General features: G+C 41.3%; 2 protein-coding genes across 3 annotated transcripts; both read right to left on the reverse strand.

Annotated features, from left to right (window-relative positions):
- Positions 1 to 1290: 1290 nt before the first annotated feature.
- On the reverse strand, positions 1291 to 3797 carry LOC115102472 (coiled-coil domain-containing protein 42-like). The gene is made up of 5 exons (XM_029622461.2): positions 2962 to 3797; positions 2658 to 2858; positions 2175 to 2396; positions 1811 to 1975; positions 1291 to 1509 (listed from the first exon to the last, which is right to left on the reverse strand). Exons 1-5 carry the CDS (start codon positions 3097 to 3099, stop codon positions 1426 to 1428), a joined length of 810 nt encoding a protein of 269 aa, XP_029478321.1. The 5' UTR covers positions 3100 to 3797; the 3' UTR covers positions 1291 to 1425.
- A 100-nt stretch (positions 3798 to 3897) lies between these two features.
- On the reverse strand, positions 3898 to 15576 carry LOC115102471 (45 kDa calcium-binding protein-like). 2 transcript variants are annotated; one of them, XM_029622460.2, is made up of 7 exons: positions 15236 to 15576; positions 8522 to 8892; positions 7594 to 7730; positions 6859 to 6972; positions 6477 to 6635; positions 6061 to 6236; positions 3898 to 5516 (listed from the first exon to the last, which is right to left on the reverse strand). In XM_029622460.2, the coding sequence occupies exons 2-7, from the start codon at positions 8839 to 8841 to the stop codon at positions 5340 to 5342; spliced, it is 1083 nt and encodes a 360-aa protein (XP_029478320.1). In that variant the 5' UTR covers positions 8842 to 8892; positions 15236 to 15576; the 3' UTR covers positions 3898 to 5339. The 2 variants fall into 2 exon arrangements, with proteins under 2 accessions (XP_029478320.1, XP_029478318.1); XM_029622458.2 differs by having other exon boundaries at positions 8522 to 8896.
- Positions 15577 to 17939: the final 2363 nt, after the last annotated feature.

Genomic DNA, 17939 nt, shown 5'->3' on the forward strand with positions numbered 1-17939 from the left:
AAGTGTATTAATGGGCGGCAGGTAGTCTAGTGGTTAGTGTTGGGCCAGTAACCAAAAGGTTGCTAGATCAAATCCCCGAGCTGACAAGGTTAAATCTGTTGTTCTGCCCCTGAACAAGGCAGTTAACCCACTTTTCCTAGGCCGTCAATTGTAAATACAAATTTGTTCTTAACTGACTTGCCTAGTTAAATAAAAGTTCAAATTACATGTCAAGTTTAGTATTTGGTCCCGTATTTCTAGCACGCAATGATTACATTAACCTTGTATGCATTTGCATTTTGTTTTGGTTATGTCGTGCACCCAATAGAAATGAATGGTAAATAATGTATTGTGTTATGTTGTGCCCCCAATAGAAATGAATTGTAAATAAGGTATTGTACCATTTGAGTCACTTTTATTGTAAATAATAGAATGTTTCTGAACACTTCTACATTAATGTGGATGCTGCCGTGAATAATGACAAGTGAAGTTTAGAGGCGTAAAATCATATCCCCCCCAAAAAAAATGCTATACCTTATTGGTGTTTTGGTGGCATTCTTTGTTCAGATGGGACTACATATATAAAGTGCTTTCATTTCTAAACGGAAAAACAGATGTATGAAAATACTCTCAAATAAAAGGTGACAATGTCACCTGATAAACATTGGATCAAATCCAAAATGCTAGAGAATAAAGCCATGTTAAAAGTTTCAGCTTCACTGTCCATATAAGGACATGGAGTGCATCTTCTCCAGCATGTCACCGAAGTGCCTGTCAAAGGCCCTTTAACACGTGATTCCCACACACCAATCACGTGTTCATCTCATCACCACTTTAGGCCTATTGATAGGCCCCTGTAACTTGGTTAAGCTAACTCTTGGACTGAAAAATATGTTCAATGGAGAATGCCTCCACATCCAGAAAACCAGCCCTGTGTTAAAAGGATCCGTTTAGTAGGCTGTCTAGGCCTTATAAGTCAATAGTGCTGTTGATAGTTGGGATCTTGTCATGTGCAATGATGGTGTATGTGAACTTGTTAATGTGTAAAGTAGAAATCCGATTGGGCAGCTCACACTAAGTAACCACAGTCCATTAGACCGCATTGCAAATGGTGATATTCATTTGGTGAATTGTATTGAATCCAATGATGATTCATGAGTATATAAATAGCTGTTGGATATAAGAGTGAATGGTTTGTGACACGGTCATTCATACAATCTTACTATGTGAAGTGCTACATAGAACACACTGTAATCAATATATTATTGCCAACTGGTCAATCCCAAATTCCCCCAAAAAAATACACTATCAATGTCTCAAAATATCTTTATATTTTTGATCTGATCAGTGCAATAATGCTTTTTGTTGATAAGCAAAGGGCAATGACAATATAGTATAGAATCTAAACTTTCATACAAAACAGCTCTATTGAATGACGCGGATCATCTATCTGTGTCCGGTTGGCCCTGGCTGATCCGGCTTGTTCACCTCCTCCCAAATGCAGATCAGATCGGCTAGGAAGGTCTGGATCTGTCAAAATAAGTCATATTAGTTATGATTTTGAACACGCTTGGTCTAGTGGAAATTCCCTCTGAATACCTGAGAGTTGATGAATGAGTAATAGAGGATTCACAATTTATGCAAATGTCTAGTCAATATATGATATCCGCTATATATTCTGGCAGATGAAGGAAATCGATGTGATCAGAGACAAATTATGCATCAGAGCACAATGGTCACATATCAGGATGCTAATAATTTCTACCCCCCTATGATGTGCTGTGAGTTCATGAGTAATAATGAGTCGTGAGTTAACAGTACCCTAAAGTACCTTCTCCAGCTGCTTAATAGTGTCCTCTGGAGCAATAGGCGATTCCCCAGTGTCTTTCGCCCTCTTGCACACACACTGGTACAGATTAAGAGTGGCCATCTTGATTGTGCCCAACAGCAGTGTCTTCTTGGCAGCTGTGTTCTGAATGTGGGCCCATCTCGATTCCTGTATATCAAGAGAGAAATGATCATCCTTTGATCAGACACTTGGTTCCCTTTGAGGACACTCAGGGCTGGTGTCCCGGACACAAACTGAAAAGGGGGAGGTTCAGGACTAGCTTTATTAAGCCGCGTCTGGGATACTGTCCCTCAGAGATCAATCGCTGTAAAATACCCATAGGGAACGCGATCATCTCATGTCTCACCCAGATCATGCCCTCAGCGCGGGCCTTGTCCAGCTGGCTCTGTAGCTGGGCCAGAGTGTTGTTGTAGTGCAGCAGGGTGTCATTGCTCTGCTCTGTGAAGCGGGCCAGCTGGGCCCGGGCGTTCTCCGTGCTGTCCTGGTTCTGCTGGGTGGTCCGCACCAGGTCCTCCCGGGTCAGCATCAACGTGTCGTAGCGAGACATCACCTGTCTGGCCTCCTGAAACTGAGATGCACAAAAGGAATTCCAAATCAACACCTAACCCCTACGGTTTAGGCTCTTGTGTAGACCTAAGAGGATGGGACAGGTGTCAGCAATATGGCTACAATATTCCACCTGGCTTATCACAGGGCAAGATTAAGTCACCAATATATTGCTTAGAGCTATCCAATCTGGTCAGATACAAGTGGCTAGGGATTGGTTTGTCTGTGAAGGCCAGTCAAATCACACACTACCTCAAGAGTTCTAATCCTCACTATGACCTACCTGTTCACTGGCCTGTACCACTTTATCAAGGTAATGGGGGTATATGGCATTCTTCTGCACTCGTTTCTCCAGACGGTCCCTCTCTTTGACGAGAGCTTTCGTCTCCTCCTGGAGAGTGAGCAGGTCCACCTGCTTCTGATTGGTCAGTTCCCTCTCTCGGCCGGCCTTCCTAACAGCTCGACATCGTTTCACCTCGTTCTCCTGAAATGAGATCACGGAAGAGCATGACCAATTCATCTCAAAGTCTGACTGACGGGCTCAATAGTTTAGTCTAAGAAGTGATGTTCAGAAGCTATGACCGTACCTTCAGAAAGTTGTCAAATTTCTGCAGATATTCCTTCATCTGGCCCTCCTTCTCTATGAGCTCATCCTTGCGGATTCTCAGGGCTCTGAGAGTTGACTCAAAATCCTGAAACCCAAACCGAATGTAAAGTGAGACCATATCATACAGGAGGATTGTGTGGAGACTTGATTTAGAGGATTGTACTAATTCGTCATATAATTTTATTGCCAGGAATTGTCGGTTTGAGGTACAATGAGACAATTAAAAAAAATATATACATGTACCTCTCTTTGCAGCGTCATAGCATTGTTGACCTCCATGGCCTCCCGTCTCTTCTGCAGTAGACGGGAGGAGGGGGCCAGCATCTCATCTGCTGCGGACGTGGCCTTCCTGTCAAAATGGTCAGTGGGGATTGACTATCTTATTTCTTCTTAACATAAACCATGAGCCTTCTGCTAATCATAATGTTGTGTCTGGGTAGGGAGAGGAAAGTCATACATTAAATGGAACAGATAGAAGCTGCTAACATTTTAGGGCGAAAAGTTCCTTCAACGTCTAGGTTAAATGTCATATTTTTTTACTCACAATAGCTGGTCTCGAAGGTTCTCGCCAAAATAGCTTTTGAAATAGTCTGACAAATTTACAGACATGTTTATAATATTTGGTCATAAATAAGACAATTGATAATTCAAGGCCTAATGTTATTGTTTTGACAATTTCTGTGGGTGGCTGTAGAAAGCCAATGCGGTTCACAGAATTTTGAGTCAGAAAATAACAATGGTCTCATAGCAACTACTACAAATAAAAACAGAATGAGGGAAGCTCCACTCATGGCAAGCTCGAAAATGTTGTACCATTTAAAAAGCCTAGTGGAAAACTATTGGCCATCAAGTTAGTGTGCTAAAATGATGAAACATTTATGGACGCATAACACAGAGGACAAAGTATGGTCAGAGATTGATGAGAAATATTTATTGGTTTACAAGTAAATCGGGAATACAATGTATAAAGCGTTGTCACATTCTGATAGCGTGAGCTTTTTCTTTTATAAATTCAATGAGATGACAGGAGCTCAAGAGGGATCCAAATTACTGATATCTCCACAGGATATTGTCCTTGAAGCAGGAAAACAATTGATGAATGCATATTATACATATATTATAGAGCTTTGGCAAAGCATGACAAGGGCTAATACGGGATTTCTTAATGACAATTAAGTCATATTCATCAGAAATGTATGGAAAATATGTAATTATCATAACCTGAATAAAACACAAGTATTGAACAACAAAATACAACACTGGGAAAATACTGAATATTATTTTTACTGATTTATAAAAATGTCTTTAAGAGAAAACAAAAAACGCACACCAACAACAAATAAATAAATAAGTTAATTTCTTACACCAGTTTCAAACATTAAACTGAGATGTTGACAATCGACTAGCATTTTGGAGATGCTTAAAATGCACAATCCCATTTGGAATTATAGATACAAACGTAAACAAATGTATTGGAAATAAAATATGACCTATTGCAGCAGGGAGTTAAAACATAATTATCACACATAAGCACTAATTGTAAAGAACAGGACAGATCAGAGAATCATAAACACCTATTAAAAATGTACCAGTGTAACCCTTAGAACAAGGGCAGCAAGCACATTATGGAGTCAGTAAGTGTGGAGAATACAGTGGTTACTGTGGTTCAGCTCAATCATGGACATGATTGCTAACTTCGTAAAGACCAGTTACTTCCAAGCAACATTGTGGTACGCAGGTAGGCTATAGCTAATTTTGAAATGGCAATGAAAATATGTGATGTAATTACTTTCTTTATTTTGGATTTACCATTGTTGTGCGAGTTTAAAATCAACATGTGTGGAGTCAAATTAGAGGCCCTGCTACAAATAATAGGTTTGATTGTGTAATCCTTCATTTACACTACTTCGATAGAGGGGAGAAGAAAAAAGAAGGAATCTTGTTTGAATCCCTCATATACATACATTTCACAATATAGCATCCACACAAATGAACCATGAAGGTGACGTAGTGTCTAGAATGCACTGAGAAAGACCAATACATAGAGGTAAGACAATTCAACTTGAGTACCACTGTAGACAGAAGGCAGACCTCGGCTATGGTTCATTCTGATGGGATGTTTAGAAGAGGCAGACAGTCCAGATATGAAGGATGTTTTAGGCCTTACTTTAAGAGTCAGTAGAGGAGGCCCGGGCGGGTCAGTCGGCTGGGACTAGGATTTAAACACAATTGCACACTAAAACATCCCAACATGAAGCTTTTTTTTCAAGACAGACCTGTCGTTAGAGCAGACTTACCAGGATGCCCCCATTAGAAGGGAACGGGAAGGATTTTGTAGGACAGTTCGTCTTTAGAGCTTTAGAACTCCTCGTGAACATTCCGGGCATAGTCCATGAGCTTGCTGCCAGTGAAGTATTCGCTGTACTTGAGAATCTCCTCCAGTTCCAAGTTGTGGTTCTGGTTCTCGTCAGCCACAGCAATCATCTGCTTAGCCTCGTTCAGCGCGTTGTACTCGTTCATCGGGTCCATGTACTCCTGGAGAGCAGAGAGAGCACGGCGGAAAGACGGGGGAAGAAGGAAACCGTGTAAAAAAAATGTTTGATGGAAAAACACTTGGTGCAAGCTTAAACTACTAAAATCATATACAAAGTATGGATAATGGAGCTATATACATATATATATATCTTTTATAATATCTTTGAGAACTAACAAGCACCAAAATATGAACTACACAGTGAGGGAGAATTGAGAATTCCAAAAACAATGAATTTAGTAGTATTTATTTGTTTTTTAAAAAACAGCATTAGCCATGGCAAAATGCATAGAATGGGAGGAAATGTGTTGTTCATAGGACATTTGCTTTTAAAACTGCAAAAGTTGCTAAAGTTTCTCTCAGCTCCATGGAAAATGTGTAGAACTGCAAGAAATGTTCTTTAAAAAAAATTTGAATAAAAAAATTATTCAGCGCCAAGATGAGGCAGGTTCTGTCAAATTTAGCCACGCCCACCCAAACCCATTTTTTATTAGAAAAGACCATGCCATCAGGTCCTGCAGTATAACCAGCACACACGGCACCCACCTGTAGTTCCTCCATGGTTACGATGCCATCATGGTTGCCATCGATGACCTCCTCAAACTCCTTTTTCCTCTCTCGTACCCAGTCATCATCGATGTCCTGAGCCTGCTGGTTCTCCACAGTGCCCATGGGCAGGGAGATGAACTCCGACAGAGTCAGCTTCTTGTCACTGTCCTGGTCTGTAAAAACAACACAAAATACACATCACACTCAGATAGCTTTATAGTAACACTTTTCATGATCGATCATGGGCATCCACAACTTATGTATTCATTCTGCATGTTTGTCTTCCACCTTTAATTCATTCTCCTTTTCATACTCTTAACTATCACTTATACTAAAACGTATAGCATGATACATAGAAACAATAAACTGAATTCAAATCCAAACTAAATGTGAGCGAGTAGAGAAGACCGTACCTAGGTCGCGAACAATCTCCTTGACCATGTATTTGAGCATTCCTTTGCTGTGCTCCGGGTGCAGGAAGGAGAGGAACTCTTCCTCGTTCAGCAGCTGGTCGGCTGGGGGGTTATCAGCCTGGAACCAGCGGTCCTTCAGACTCTCCAGCACCTCCTGGGCTGCGAAGAGACAGTAAGTACAAGCATCACTGGCAGAGCTAGGGGCAATAGGCTACTATCGGGATGTGATCAGGAAAACGATATTGGTTTGGGGGTAGGTCAGTTTCAATGATAGTATGAAAAGAGGATAGTCAGAAAAGCCAGAATTCCTGATTAATCAGTAGAAATGCACAGACGACAACCAGAAGTGTTGTGCAGGTCGTATCGTTGTGGATAAACTTACTCTCCTCATCCACCTTCAGTTCTTCACTGTTCTTTATCTTGTCAGCCATTTCCTTCTTGTTGAATCCTTTGCTGGCCAGAAACTTCACCCGGTATTCATCCCATGTCACATGGCCTATGACGAGAATAGAACGGTTTATGGATTGGGGCTAGACCGTTTAGGAAGGATTTTGAGGCAGTTTTAGTAAACAGTGCTGTATTGTCATCAGGTCTGAGATGTATTGTGGCCCACACATTTCAGGTCTGAGATGTATTGTGGCCCACACATTTCAGGTCTGAGATGTATTGTGGCCCACACATTTCAGGTCTGATATGTATTGTGACCCACACATTTCAGGTCTGAGATGTATTGTGGCCCACACATTTCAGGTCTGAGATGTATTGTGACCCACACATTTCAGGTCTGAGATGTATTGTGGCCCACACATTTCAGGTCTGAGCTGTATTGTGGCCCACACATTTCAGGTCTGAGATGTATTGTGGCCCACACATTTCAGGTCTGAGATGTATTGTGGACCACACATTTCAGGTCGGAGGCCTAACAGTAGGACATCAGTGTCGGTAACAAACGCATTGCTCTCAACGAATAGGCCACCATCATGGCCATGTATCAGGGTTGTATTCATTAGTCTACAGCTACAGAAAATGAAAAATATTGGTTATTGCTGAACAAGTCCAGGTAGTCCCTGCTTGTTTCAGTCTGTTTTCATCCAGATACGACTGTCGTCTCGCTTACCATCTCCATCTGGGTCCACAGCATGGAAGCTCATTTTGTTCTCTCTCACAGCCTCCTGGAAGTGTTCCTCGGTCTTCTCCACGATCCAGCGCTGCATCTCCTTGGCACTGACGCTCTTATCTTTATTAAAGTCCACCCTGAAGACAGTCAGCATTTTTTCAAACAAACACTCAAATGGAATATCAAGTTCAAGTAGTTTATTCAAACCCACTCTCATATATCTGCTTCAGCCACAAACCCAGATTATTTTGGATATTTTTCTAACTAAGTAAGATGCAACCTTAGCTCAAAATATGCTTTGAAAATGTTTCAGCTTTCATGCTTTTCCAACACAGTCACTCCTTCGCCATATAGGGTCAAGATAATGGAACGGTGGTGAGGATTTGTCAAGGCACCTTGAAATTTGGCGAGGGTGACAAGTCGGACTAAAATACCTGGACTGTTTCGCTTCAACAGTATTTACAAAATCAGACTCCTAGCTTTTACTACTTGACACCTAGCTTACCCAGTATGGGGTGGATAAGGCCAGATATTTACTTAAGACTGCTGTGGTTGACCTAGTCGGTGCACTCACGTCTCCATTCTCAGGAACACTGTTTTGTTTATCATAAGAGATAATCTAGCCTCATTTGTTCGTGCCCACCCGATCGTTTAAAATAGGAACCGGTCCACGAACGGTGTACACATTAATGGGATGGGTATAGGCTACTTAGACATGATCCAAACTCCCAACTAAGAAATGTGGATTTATCGTAATTACAACCTCGCACCTACACACCATTTCACAATGGCCCACACAAAATTATAGAAATGCAACGCAGGCACTCTGCACAGATAAAACTGGAAACATCTGGTGGATGTACACAACACAGAGAGGATGTATATGACTCATGAGTCAAGACATTGAAAGCCAGTCATCCCCACTTACTTTCTGAAGATGTCAATGAGCTTGTTCCTGTTCCTCCTGGGCTCAGAGTCCTCTTCAAACTCCTCCATCTCCTTACCCAGGAACACCTCCTGGTGGAAGCCTTTATTGATGTGACCATCCATCTCCAGCTTCATCCCGTTCAGATGGTCTGGGGGAAGGATCTCATTCTCCTCCTTACTGGTGGGGCTGTTCTTGTCCTTCAGGGATGACATGTTAGCTGGCCGGGCATGGACGTCCATGGGGTTGTGGAGCAGGCAGAACAGGGCCATGGACACAGCCAGAAGGTATCTGCGCCAAGCCATCCTCCAGTAGTTAGCCATGGCTTCTTCCAGGTTCAGTGTCCTTGCTTGCTCACGGACTGATGAACACACCTGTCTACAACAACACTGGGTAAGGTGGATAGCCTCATCACTTGACTATAATAGTGTTGTTCTTGGCTAGCTAGTCATAACAAGGACATCATTTTTGCCAACAGCGCGGCGTGGTCGAAGTGGGAGAAGAAGAAGAGCTCAATTGGAGTCCATCAAAACTTCCAAACGGTTTAAACCATTTGATTATGAGACTGAGGTGAAATCAAAAGTTGTGCCTATTCATTGGCTATGTCATAGCACATTTTTAAAGATAAATATTGATCAATATTAGTTATAACAATTCATGAATGGGTGATGATGATTTTAGATCAAATATATGTGTGTGTGTGGGGGGGGTACGTGCCTAGTTTCCTCCCTTATGATTCAGCTCAGGTGCCTCCATATACCATAGACACATACATCATTTGCACACACACACACAGCTCAGAGAGGCCCAGCTAATGAGCTCCATCAGCAGCAATTTACATTTTCAATGGAAAATGTGTTTATGTGACATATGGACCCCACATATCTAGATGCAAATCTAATCTTCTTGAAAGGGAAAGATGCACATTAGGGATGTAACTGTCACCGATAAACATTTAAACCGGGGACCTGTGCCTAAGATACTAGCGCATCAGTCCGAGGGAGCCCAAACGGATCCAAATTAAGCAAGCGTCGGTCAGAACACGGATTAAAACGTTAAGAATAACCATTCAGTAAATGTTGGTTTTATTTTATTATGGTTTTATTCCGAAAATGTCTTCTCTGTTGTGTCTGAAATGATGCGTCCAGCTCATAGCCTATTGAACTTTTATGCATGTAACTGACTACGACTGTCAGATAACAACAGTGCGGGAGACACAGTTGCTCGTGTCAACGAGAGGCAGGCCTATCCTAGCGGACTAAACCTCACTTCGTGGTGAAGGACGTTTCTGATGAACTTCACCAAAGGCTGGAGCCGACACCAGGCTTTGTGGAATCTAGCTCCGACTACGTCGATTTGTAGAAGACCAATATTTTTAAAAAAAGGTGAATCATGAAAAACGCCCACCTTATTTTAAAATACCACTACCGAGCAACAGCAACGAGCAAACAGTCCGTGTGTGTATTTTATTAACATTTATTGAAAAAGTACAGATTTCCGCAAAGAAAAGCAAGCAACTACAGAGGACGAATATAGGTACAAGGTTGGCATTTCATAATTCACTTCTTTTTTTAAGTATTGACCTTGGGCGAATCGATGTAGCTAGATTCCACAACGCCTGGTCTTGCCTGTATGCTTCCTTCACCGTGGAGTGGAGTTTAGTCTACAAGGCCTATCCCTGTTATAGGATATTCACCTTCATATGCTTGTAAAAATGGCTTTTGCCAGGTATAGTTTTGCATAGGCTTCATTACTAAAGCATAGGCTTTATTAGTTGAGTGAAAGCCAATGCAATTAGCTGGTTCATTGTTACCAAATGCGCTGGTATTTTACCGGAGTAGACACACAACTCGCATCCAACTGCTGATTGGGGTTTTCAAAATCATTCGGATTCTATTTTTTCAGGTTCACCATAATATCTCGTTTTGGTAGTTTTAGTGTAAACAGTGTATTTGGTCATTTTTACATGAACAGGCTAATTTCATCAATTTGAGATTTTTGGTTCCAATCGCCTGTCTTTGTGAGACGCAGAGTAGGTAAACAGATGATCCCTGCATGTGTGGATCCCACCGTGAAGCATAGAGGTGGTGTGATGTTGCTTTGCTGGTGACACTGTCAGTGATTTATTTAGAATTCAAGGCACACTTAACCAGCATGGCTACCACAGAATTCTGCAGCCATACGCCATCCCATCTGGTTTGGGCTTAGTGGGACTATCATTTGTTTTTCAACAGGACAATGACCGAACACATCTCCAGGCTGTGTACCGGTTATTTGACCAAGAAGGAGAGTGATGGGGTGCTGCATCAGATAACCTGACCTCCACAATCACTCGACCTCAACCCAATTGAGGTGGTTTAGGATGAGTTGGACCGAAGAGTGAAGGAAAAGCAAACAACAAGTGCTCAGCATATGTGGGAACTTCTTCAAGACTGTTGGAAAAGCATTCCAGGTGAAGCTGTTTGAGAGAATGCGAAGAGTGTGCAAAGCTGTCATCAAGGCAACGGGTGGTTACTTCGAAGAATCTAAAATATAAACTTCTCCAAAGTAGCCACCCCTTGCCTTGATGACAGCTTTGCACACGCTTGGCATTCTCTCAACCAGCTTCATTAGGTAGTCACCTGGAATACATTGAAATTAACAGGTGGGCGTTGGTAAAAGTGAATTTGTGGAATTTCTTTCCTTCTTAATGCGTTTAAGCCAATCAGTTGTGTTGTGACAAGGCAGGGGTGTTATACAGAAGATAGACCAAGTCCATTATATGGCATGACTAGCTCAAATAAGCAAAGAGAAACGACAATCCAGTTAATTATATTGACTACGTCCGTCTTAGCTCGCTCATTAAAATGTCTTAATCGAAATTACGGATTTGCCTCTTATCCGCTCATCGTTCCCTTGTGCTATAGTTTATACATCTCAACTGTCAGTAGACTCCACATTTGTTGAAGCAAGTCAGCCATATCAGCTATCTTTTTAAAAAACACAGTAAATGAGGTTGAATGAACTGGTTTGCTGCCAGACAAAGCTCCGCTGATAGCCAGGTGTAGCAGTGGTAAGGATTCACTCCATGGTGCTGTAAAGAAAGCTCTGCTGTTGGGACAGCTTTATGTAGGCCCTAACAGTTTATGGGTACCGTTTGTCACCGTTATAGTGCAATTAATGTATCGTTTAGTGTTGTGGCTTTGCTGGCATGCATAAAACATAAATATGTTGAGTTTGCCCCTCCAAGATTTACAAGCTAAAATCCTCCACTGTGCACATATAACAGGCTCACCTAACACCTTTTTTGCACTATTGGTTAGAGTTTGTAAGTAAGCATTTCACTGTTCACCTGTTGTATTCGGCACACGAGACAAACTTTGATTTGATATTAGATCAATGATCATAGGCTATAGAAATGTTCACTAAACTGACATGACTTGGTTGCCCAGTGTAAAATCTCCTTTCACACATCCGCCGGCGATATCTTCAAGGATGGGAGGAATGAAGGATGCATAGGTTATCCCAAAACAGGGGCATCATTATGCAATTTGTTTCTGCTATACTGCTAACGGCTACTTGTTCAACATAGAGGCTGGTGTCTAATCTAGGCCTGTAATAGGTTAGAATAATGGACCTTAAAATCCCTGTCCCAGCGCTTTAACCGACCCCGCGCCCCATCCATCACAGGTGTTCGGGGGAAGCCTGTGAGCCCGACAGGGACACGCAAGCCGTGCATTAGCCTACATTCACAAGATAATAAGCCTAAATAAATAAATAAAATCGTCCAATTAATCGGTATCGGGTTTTTTGGGTCCTCCAATAATCGGTATCGGCGTTGAAAAATCTTAATCGGTCGACCTCTATCTTGAACTCATTAAAATCAGATTTCCCAGATGTTTTGAGTGAGGCAGAAGTCATGCTGGATTGTCACCATGACCAATGTAGAATGTTTATCCTTTTAAGCTTGGAAAAATACTCTTAAACCCAAAATTGGGACCACACACCCAGTCCACTGAATAGCAGGCTAGTGATTGCTTTGCAATGCTTCCAGTTAGCCACTGATTCCTTCCAAACCACTCATTTTTAAATGTGAGATTTCCAACTTGTTGTGTAATGTTCATGTCCAATGGCCGATGAGCACCGATATGTTTTATCTATAATTTCTCTTCATTATTTCTCATCATATGACAAAAATTAAAAAGGACTTGCCAGTAGATTGTCGACTTGATTCATGATGATGACGACTGCTAGCTTGCTAGCTAATATTTTGAAAGAATGATCAGTCCAATCAAAGCTGCGGAAGATATAACGTGATTTGACGTAATTTTATCTGTGGCCAATGACCTTGAGCTTTCTTGGATGGGCACTTCTAATGTAACTCTATGGCGGCACCCAAGGGGCTTGAAGTTTCGAGCTCTACCATTTGGCGGTGACGTAGTGTCCCTATGAGTGACAGAAAACTGAGCCAATCACGGCACAACTAGAGAACATTACCAACCCCCACGCTCCATATTCCCCGCTAGCTGTCCCACCACCACAGAATGCAAATAAAATAAAATGTTATCGGTCACATACACATGGTTAGCAGATGTTAATGCAAGTGTCGCGAAATGCTTGTGCTTCTAGTACTGACAGTGCAGTATTATCTAACAATTCCACAACAACTACCTAATACACACAAATCTAAAGGGATGGAATAAGAATATGTACATATAAATATATGGATGCACAATGACCAAGCGGCATAGGCAAGATGCAATAGATGGTATAAAATACAGTATATACACATGTGAGATGAGTAATGTAAGATGTGTAAACATTATTTAAGTGGCATTATTGAAAGTAACTCCTGATCCATTTATTAAAGTGGCCAATGATTTGAGTCTGTATGTAGGCAGCAAGCCTCTCTGTGTTAGTGAAGGCTATTTAACAGTCTGATGGCCTCTGATGGCACTGCGCTAGGCTGAAACACCTGCATTTTGGAGCTGCCTTACTCAAGAAAGCAAAAGAGAGATCAAGTTGATATGCAGCTTTATTAACTCAACTAAAAAAAGATTGTCTGCAAACTAATATGTGACACATATTAATTCCAAAACAACATGTAAAACAGGTAGCCACTGGAATTTCGACATATAGGCTAGCTGTTAGACTCTATGCAAGGTGTTGGCATACGCAGGGGATTGAGGATAACGTTGTATCGAATTTGAAGGGCAGCCTGCAGGGTCTGAAATGCACAACTCCATGTCTTCGCAGTCTGTGACAGTACCAAGAGAGTTAACTCCATTAGGTGTCCTGACAATGCACCATGGCTGTTAGAATGGTATAGCATTGCTTTGGGGATATCTGGTGTGAGTGTGTGCCTCCAAGGACCACATTAAATAGATCACTTTATTTTATATAGTGTAGGCAACACTAATCCACCCCGCATGCGTGGATCAGAAAATGTAGAACTTCAGAAATTGAAACTTATATTCTATTATTCAAGTTGAAAAAGTGTATTAGATCATTAGACTGATAAGCGTTACAAGGACCAAGCTCTCTAAACTGCCAAATGGTCTAAACCATTTACTTTTGAGAAGGGGGTCAAATCCAAAGTTGCATTATATTAAAAAGATGCAAAATGCAGAAATCGCACTACCATTTCCTGGTTGCTAAAATTGTAACAGTTTCAGTTTGTGACAAAACAAGCAATTTTAAGTGTAGAGAATCATTGTCCCAAAATAGTCAAATATATTTTCAATAACTAAAAATATTGTACTTTCAGCTGGTGTACAAAACCAAAAGTAAGAAGCAAAAACTAAACTTAACGGGAAACAGAAATAGCGCACATTGACCACATCTACCACTCAGAACTGCATTCAATAAAATGACATCTAGAACTCAGATTTCTATGTGAATTTGGCCAGGTTGCCCAAAAAGTCACATATTGCAGCCTTAAACATGATACCTTCCTTATACATTTTTTCAAAGAAAATTGGTCTTTCCTTTATCAGTACATTGGAGTTTAGCCATCTGGAGGATGAAATTGGAATCGTAACCAGCTCTGTATGGCTTCAAACCTGCAGCATACCACCCTCCATTCCACTGCTTGCTTGCTCCTGAAGCTAAGCAGGGTTGGTCCTGGTCAGTCCCTGGATGGGAGACCAGATGCTGCTGGAAGTGGTGTTGGAGGGCCAGTAGGAGGCAGAGTGCCTCTGGTCTTAAAAAAAACAACATATATATATATATATATGCCCTGGGGCAGTGATTGGGGACACTGCCCTGTGTAGGATGCTGTCTTTCAGATAGGATATCAGACTCTCTGAGGTCATTAAAGATCCCATGCTCTTATTGTAAGAGTAGGGGTGTTAACCCTACTGTCCTGGCTAAATTCCCAAGCTGTCCCTCAGATCATCACCAGCTTACATTTGGCTCATTCATCCCCTGTAACTATTCCCCAGGTCGTTGCTGTAAATGAGAACGTGTTCTCAGTCAACTTACCTGGTTAAATAAATATAAATATTTTGCAACGAAACCGTTTACTCTAGGAAACAAAAATAACGAAACGGGGAGGGGTCCTAATTGAATTTGTCCAATAGAAATTCTCGTTTTCGTTTGGAGTAAACGGTTTCAATTGCAAAATATTTCACAACAAACTAAACGTTTTGCAACGGAATCAGACTAGTGAATACACCCCAGCATATCTAATAAGCCGGCTAACTTTAGCCGATGAAAGGACAAGGCTTGATGACCTACCTAGTGTTGAACTCCAGCGACACAAAATCTGGAACGCTGCTCAAAATAAATTGCAGGAAATTGAAGAGATAAGGCACTAGCTAGTTAGCTAGCCCACCTAGCAATGGCGAGAATGCATCGTCGTACGATCAAAACAAAACTGTTAGCTAGGTTATATTTCATGAACACGTGGCTGCCACTACGAACTTCACGCAGGAGCAAACGTCTCACTCTAACTACCGAATCAATCCGCATACACAGCAAATGTTTGATTAGGTGAGTTGGGGGATTTCTATTTTCAGGAAACAAGCTGCTACTCACGCCGTGTGTACACAGATTGCGTCACCACGTTGCCGTGCGGTACATCTGACCAAAGATTATGGATATACTGACAAGATACATGTCTCCGCCCTTACCATGGGAGTCGTTGTGCACAAAGCGGCACGGCAGGATGTCTAGCGCTCGCCTATCCTGGTGGATACGTGTCATTATTCTAATTATATTTTTAAATATTCGACGAGGGCTGTTGACGTCAACCGCCTGTATTCAATGGAGAGGGAGCGAGAGAGAGAGAACGCTATACAATAGTCATAACATGACACTTGAAATGTTCATTCCTTTGAAACTTGTGAGTGTACTTTTTATCTTAATTTTGTATTGTTGATCATCTATTTCACTTGCTTTGGCAATGTAAACATGTTTCCTATGCCAATAAAGCCCTTTAAATTAATTTGAGATAGAGGCTATGCTACTAGCCTCATCTCATGAATATGCATAGCCATCTTACAATTCCGATATTAAGTGCTATTTTAAAGAGTTGCCGGGATATCACGTGCCCTGCTCATATCTCACGCAGTAAATAAGCCATACATTTTTATTTTGCCCCAATTCGAAATTGATCTCCATACAAAAACTCCTTGCTTGGCGGCGGAACAACGAACAAACGCTATCTACTGGAGGGAGACAAATGTTCTGCCTAGTTGGCCTCTCTTCCTATTTCTCTCTGTTGTCACTCAGGTTGTGATTTCGTCCTTCCTGATGAAATTGGGGGCGTTCGTTTTTGAATCGCTTGGTGCCCTGGGGTATTGAGTTTACTCACGACCATTCTACAAATAATTCTCCGTGCATCAGGGGAACCGGCCGAGGCAAAACGAGCGTTACCCAGTCTACAAAGATGGCATTTGAAAACCACCAATCTACAGTAGACTGACCACTAGCGGGGGAGTTGGTAATTGTCACATTTAAAGCCACATTGTGGATGTGCAAGTTGGTCACTAATAAAATGTAATGCACCCAATTACATTTTCACATGTAAATAATGCTTGATTACTATGAATCTGTAATGCTCAAGTTAGGAGGACAACAATACTGATTTTAGAGGTACGATTGTTTGGTGCACTTTTTTAAACTTCACCTCTGGGTGGCACTGTGCACAAAAGTTATATTTCTACACAAAACATAAGTGATGAGGCTCCATCCAGATCATCACCTCAAAAGTACAGTATGTGTAACTGTAACTAGGCTATGCAGATTTTATTTAGGCAGACTTTGACCACTGGGGTCTCAGTGGTTGATAAGAAATTCTGAGAAATGTTATTTTTGTATTGGTAGGGTACACATATTTTGCAGATGTTATTGCGAAATCCTTATGTCCCTAGGTCCAACAGTGCAGTAATACCTAACAATACAAAACAATACACACAACCCCCCAAATTAAAAGAAAGAAATGAAGAAATATGGAAATATTAAACAAGCAAAAAAAAAAAAAAATACCATGATCGGTTCCCAGCTAGAATCCTTAGATGCTACATACATTGTTGGACTTGTAAATTAAAGGTAGACTCCGCGATATGACGTAGATACAGAAAGTAAACAGCATAGTGGGTCCATTTCTGCAACAACTAAGAGCGTTGAAGCGCGAAGCTCAACTCCTCCACTATTTTGGTGTCCTGGCTACCAAGCTGTGAACAGCATGAAGCTAACCCATGCACATGCTCAGATACTGTGTGGGACTATGTGAGAGCGACGTCTCACATCTCGCTCATCTCAATATTTGCTGTGCTGCTTGTGGCAACATAATTTAGCTGAGTCTACCTTTAATGATATACAGTCAGTTTCAAAAGTATTGGGACAGTGACACATTGTTTTGTTGTTGTTTTGGCTCTGTACTCCAGCACTTTGGATTTGAAATTATACAATAAATATGAGGTTAAAGTGCAGAATGTCAGCTTTAATTGAATTCATATCAGGTGAACTGTTTAAAAATTACAGTCCTTTTTTGTCAGCTTGGGGATTTGAACTTGCAACCAATGTAGTCACAAGCCTGATGTAGTCATTGCGTGCTATCAATATAGGACCAAATACTTAACTTTTTACTACTTAAATACACATATAAGTGAATTTGTCACAATACTTTTGGTCCCCTAAAATGGGGGGGGGGGGACTATGTACAAAAATTGCTTTAATTTCTAAACGGTTCACTCGATATGGATGAAATTACCCTCAAATTAAAGCAGTCTGCACTTTAACCTCATAGTATCATTTCAAATCCAAAGTGCTGGAGTACAGAGCCAAAGCAGTAAAAAATGTGTTACTGTCCCAATAGTTTGTAGCTCACTGTATACCCATTGATTCTTGAAGAACATAACTTATAAATGCCTCATGAGCTTAGTTCAATTGCCATACCACAACAGAACCCAACATTTAAGCTTATTTTACTCCAATA

This window comes from Oncorhynchus nerka, linkage group LG20, assembly GCF_034236695.1.
Source record: "Oncorhynchus nerka isolate Pitt River linkage group LG20, Oner_Uvic_2.0, whole genome shotgun sequence".
Taxonomy (NCBI): domain Eukaryota; kingdom Metazoa; phylum Chordata; class Actinopteri; order Salmoniformes; family Salmonidae; genus Oncorhynchus; species Oncorhynchus nerka.

Excerpts from the sequence above, each read along its gene's own strand:
- LOC115102471 (XM_029622460.2), bottom strand. The coding sequence starts at position 8,841 with ATGGCTAACTACTGGAGGATGGCTTGGCGCAGATACCTTCTGGCTGTG. Across the intron at positions 6,636-6,858 it reads ACTGAAGGTGGATGAGGAGA|CCCAGGAGGTGCTGGAGAGT; the intron begins GTAAGTTTATCC and ends GTCTCTTCGCAG. Across the intron at positions 5,517-6,060 it reads TAACCATGGAGGAACTACAG|GAGTACATGGACCCGATGAA; the intron begins GTGGGTGCCGTG and ends TCTGCTCTCCAG.
- LOC115102472 (XM_029622461.2), bottom strand. The coding sequence starts at position 3,099 with ATGGTCTCACTTTACATTCGGTTTGGGTTTCAGGATTTTGAGTCAACT. Across the intron at positions 2,859-2,961 it reads AATTTGACAACTTTCTGAAG|GAGAACGAGGTGAAACGATG; the intron begins GTACGGTCATAG and ends ATCTCATTTCAG. Across the intron at positions 1,510-1,810 it reads CTATTAAGCAGCTGGAGAAG|ATCCAGACCTTCCTAGCCGA; the intron begins GTACTTTAGGGT and ends TTATTTTGACAG.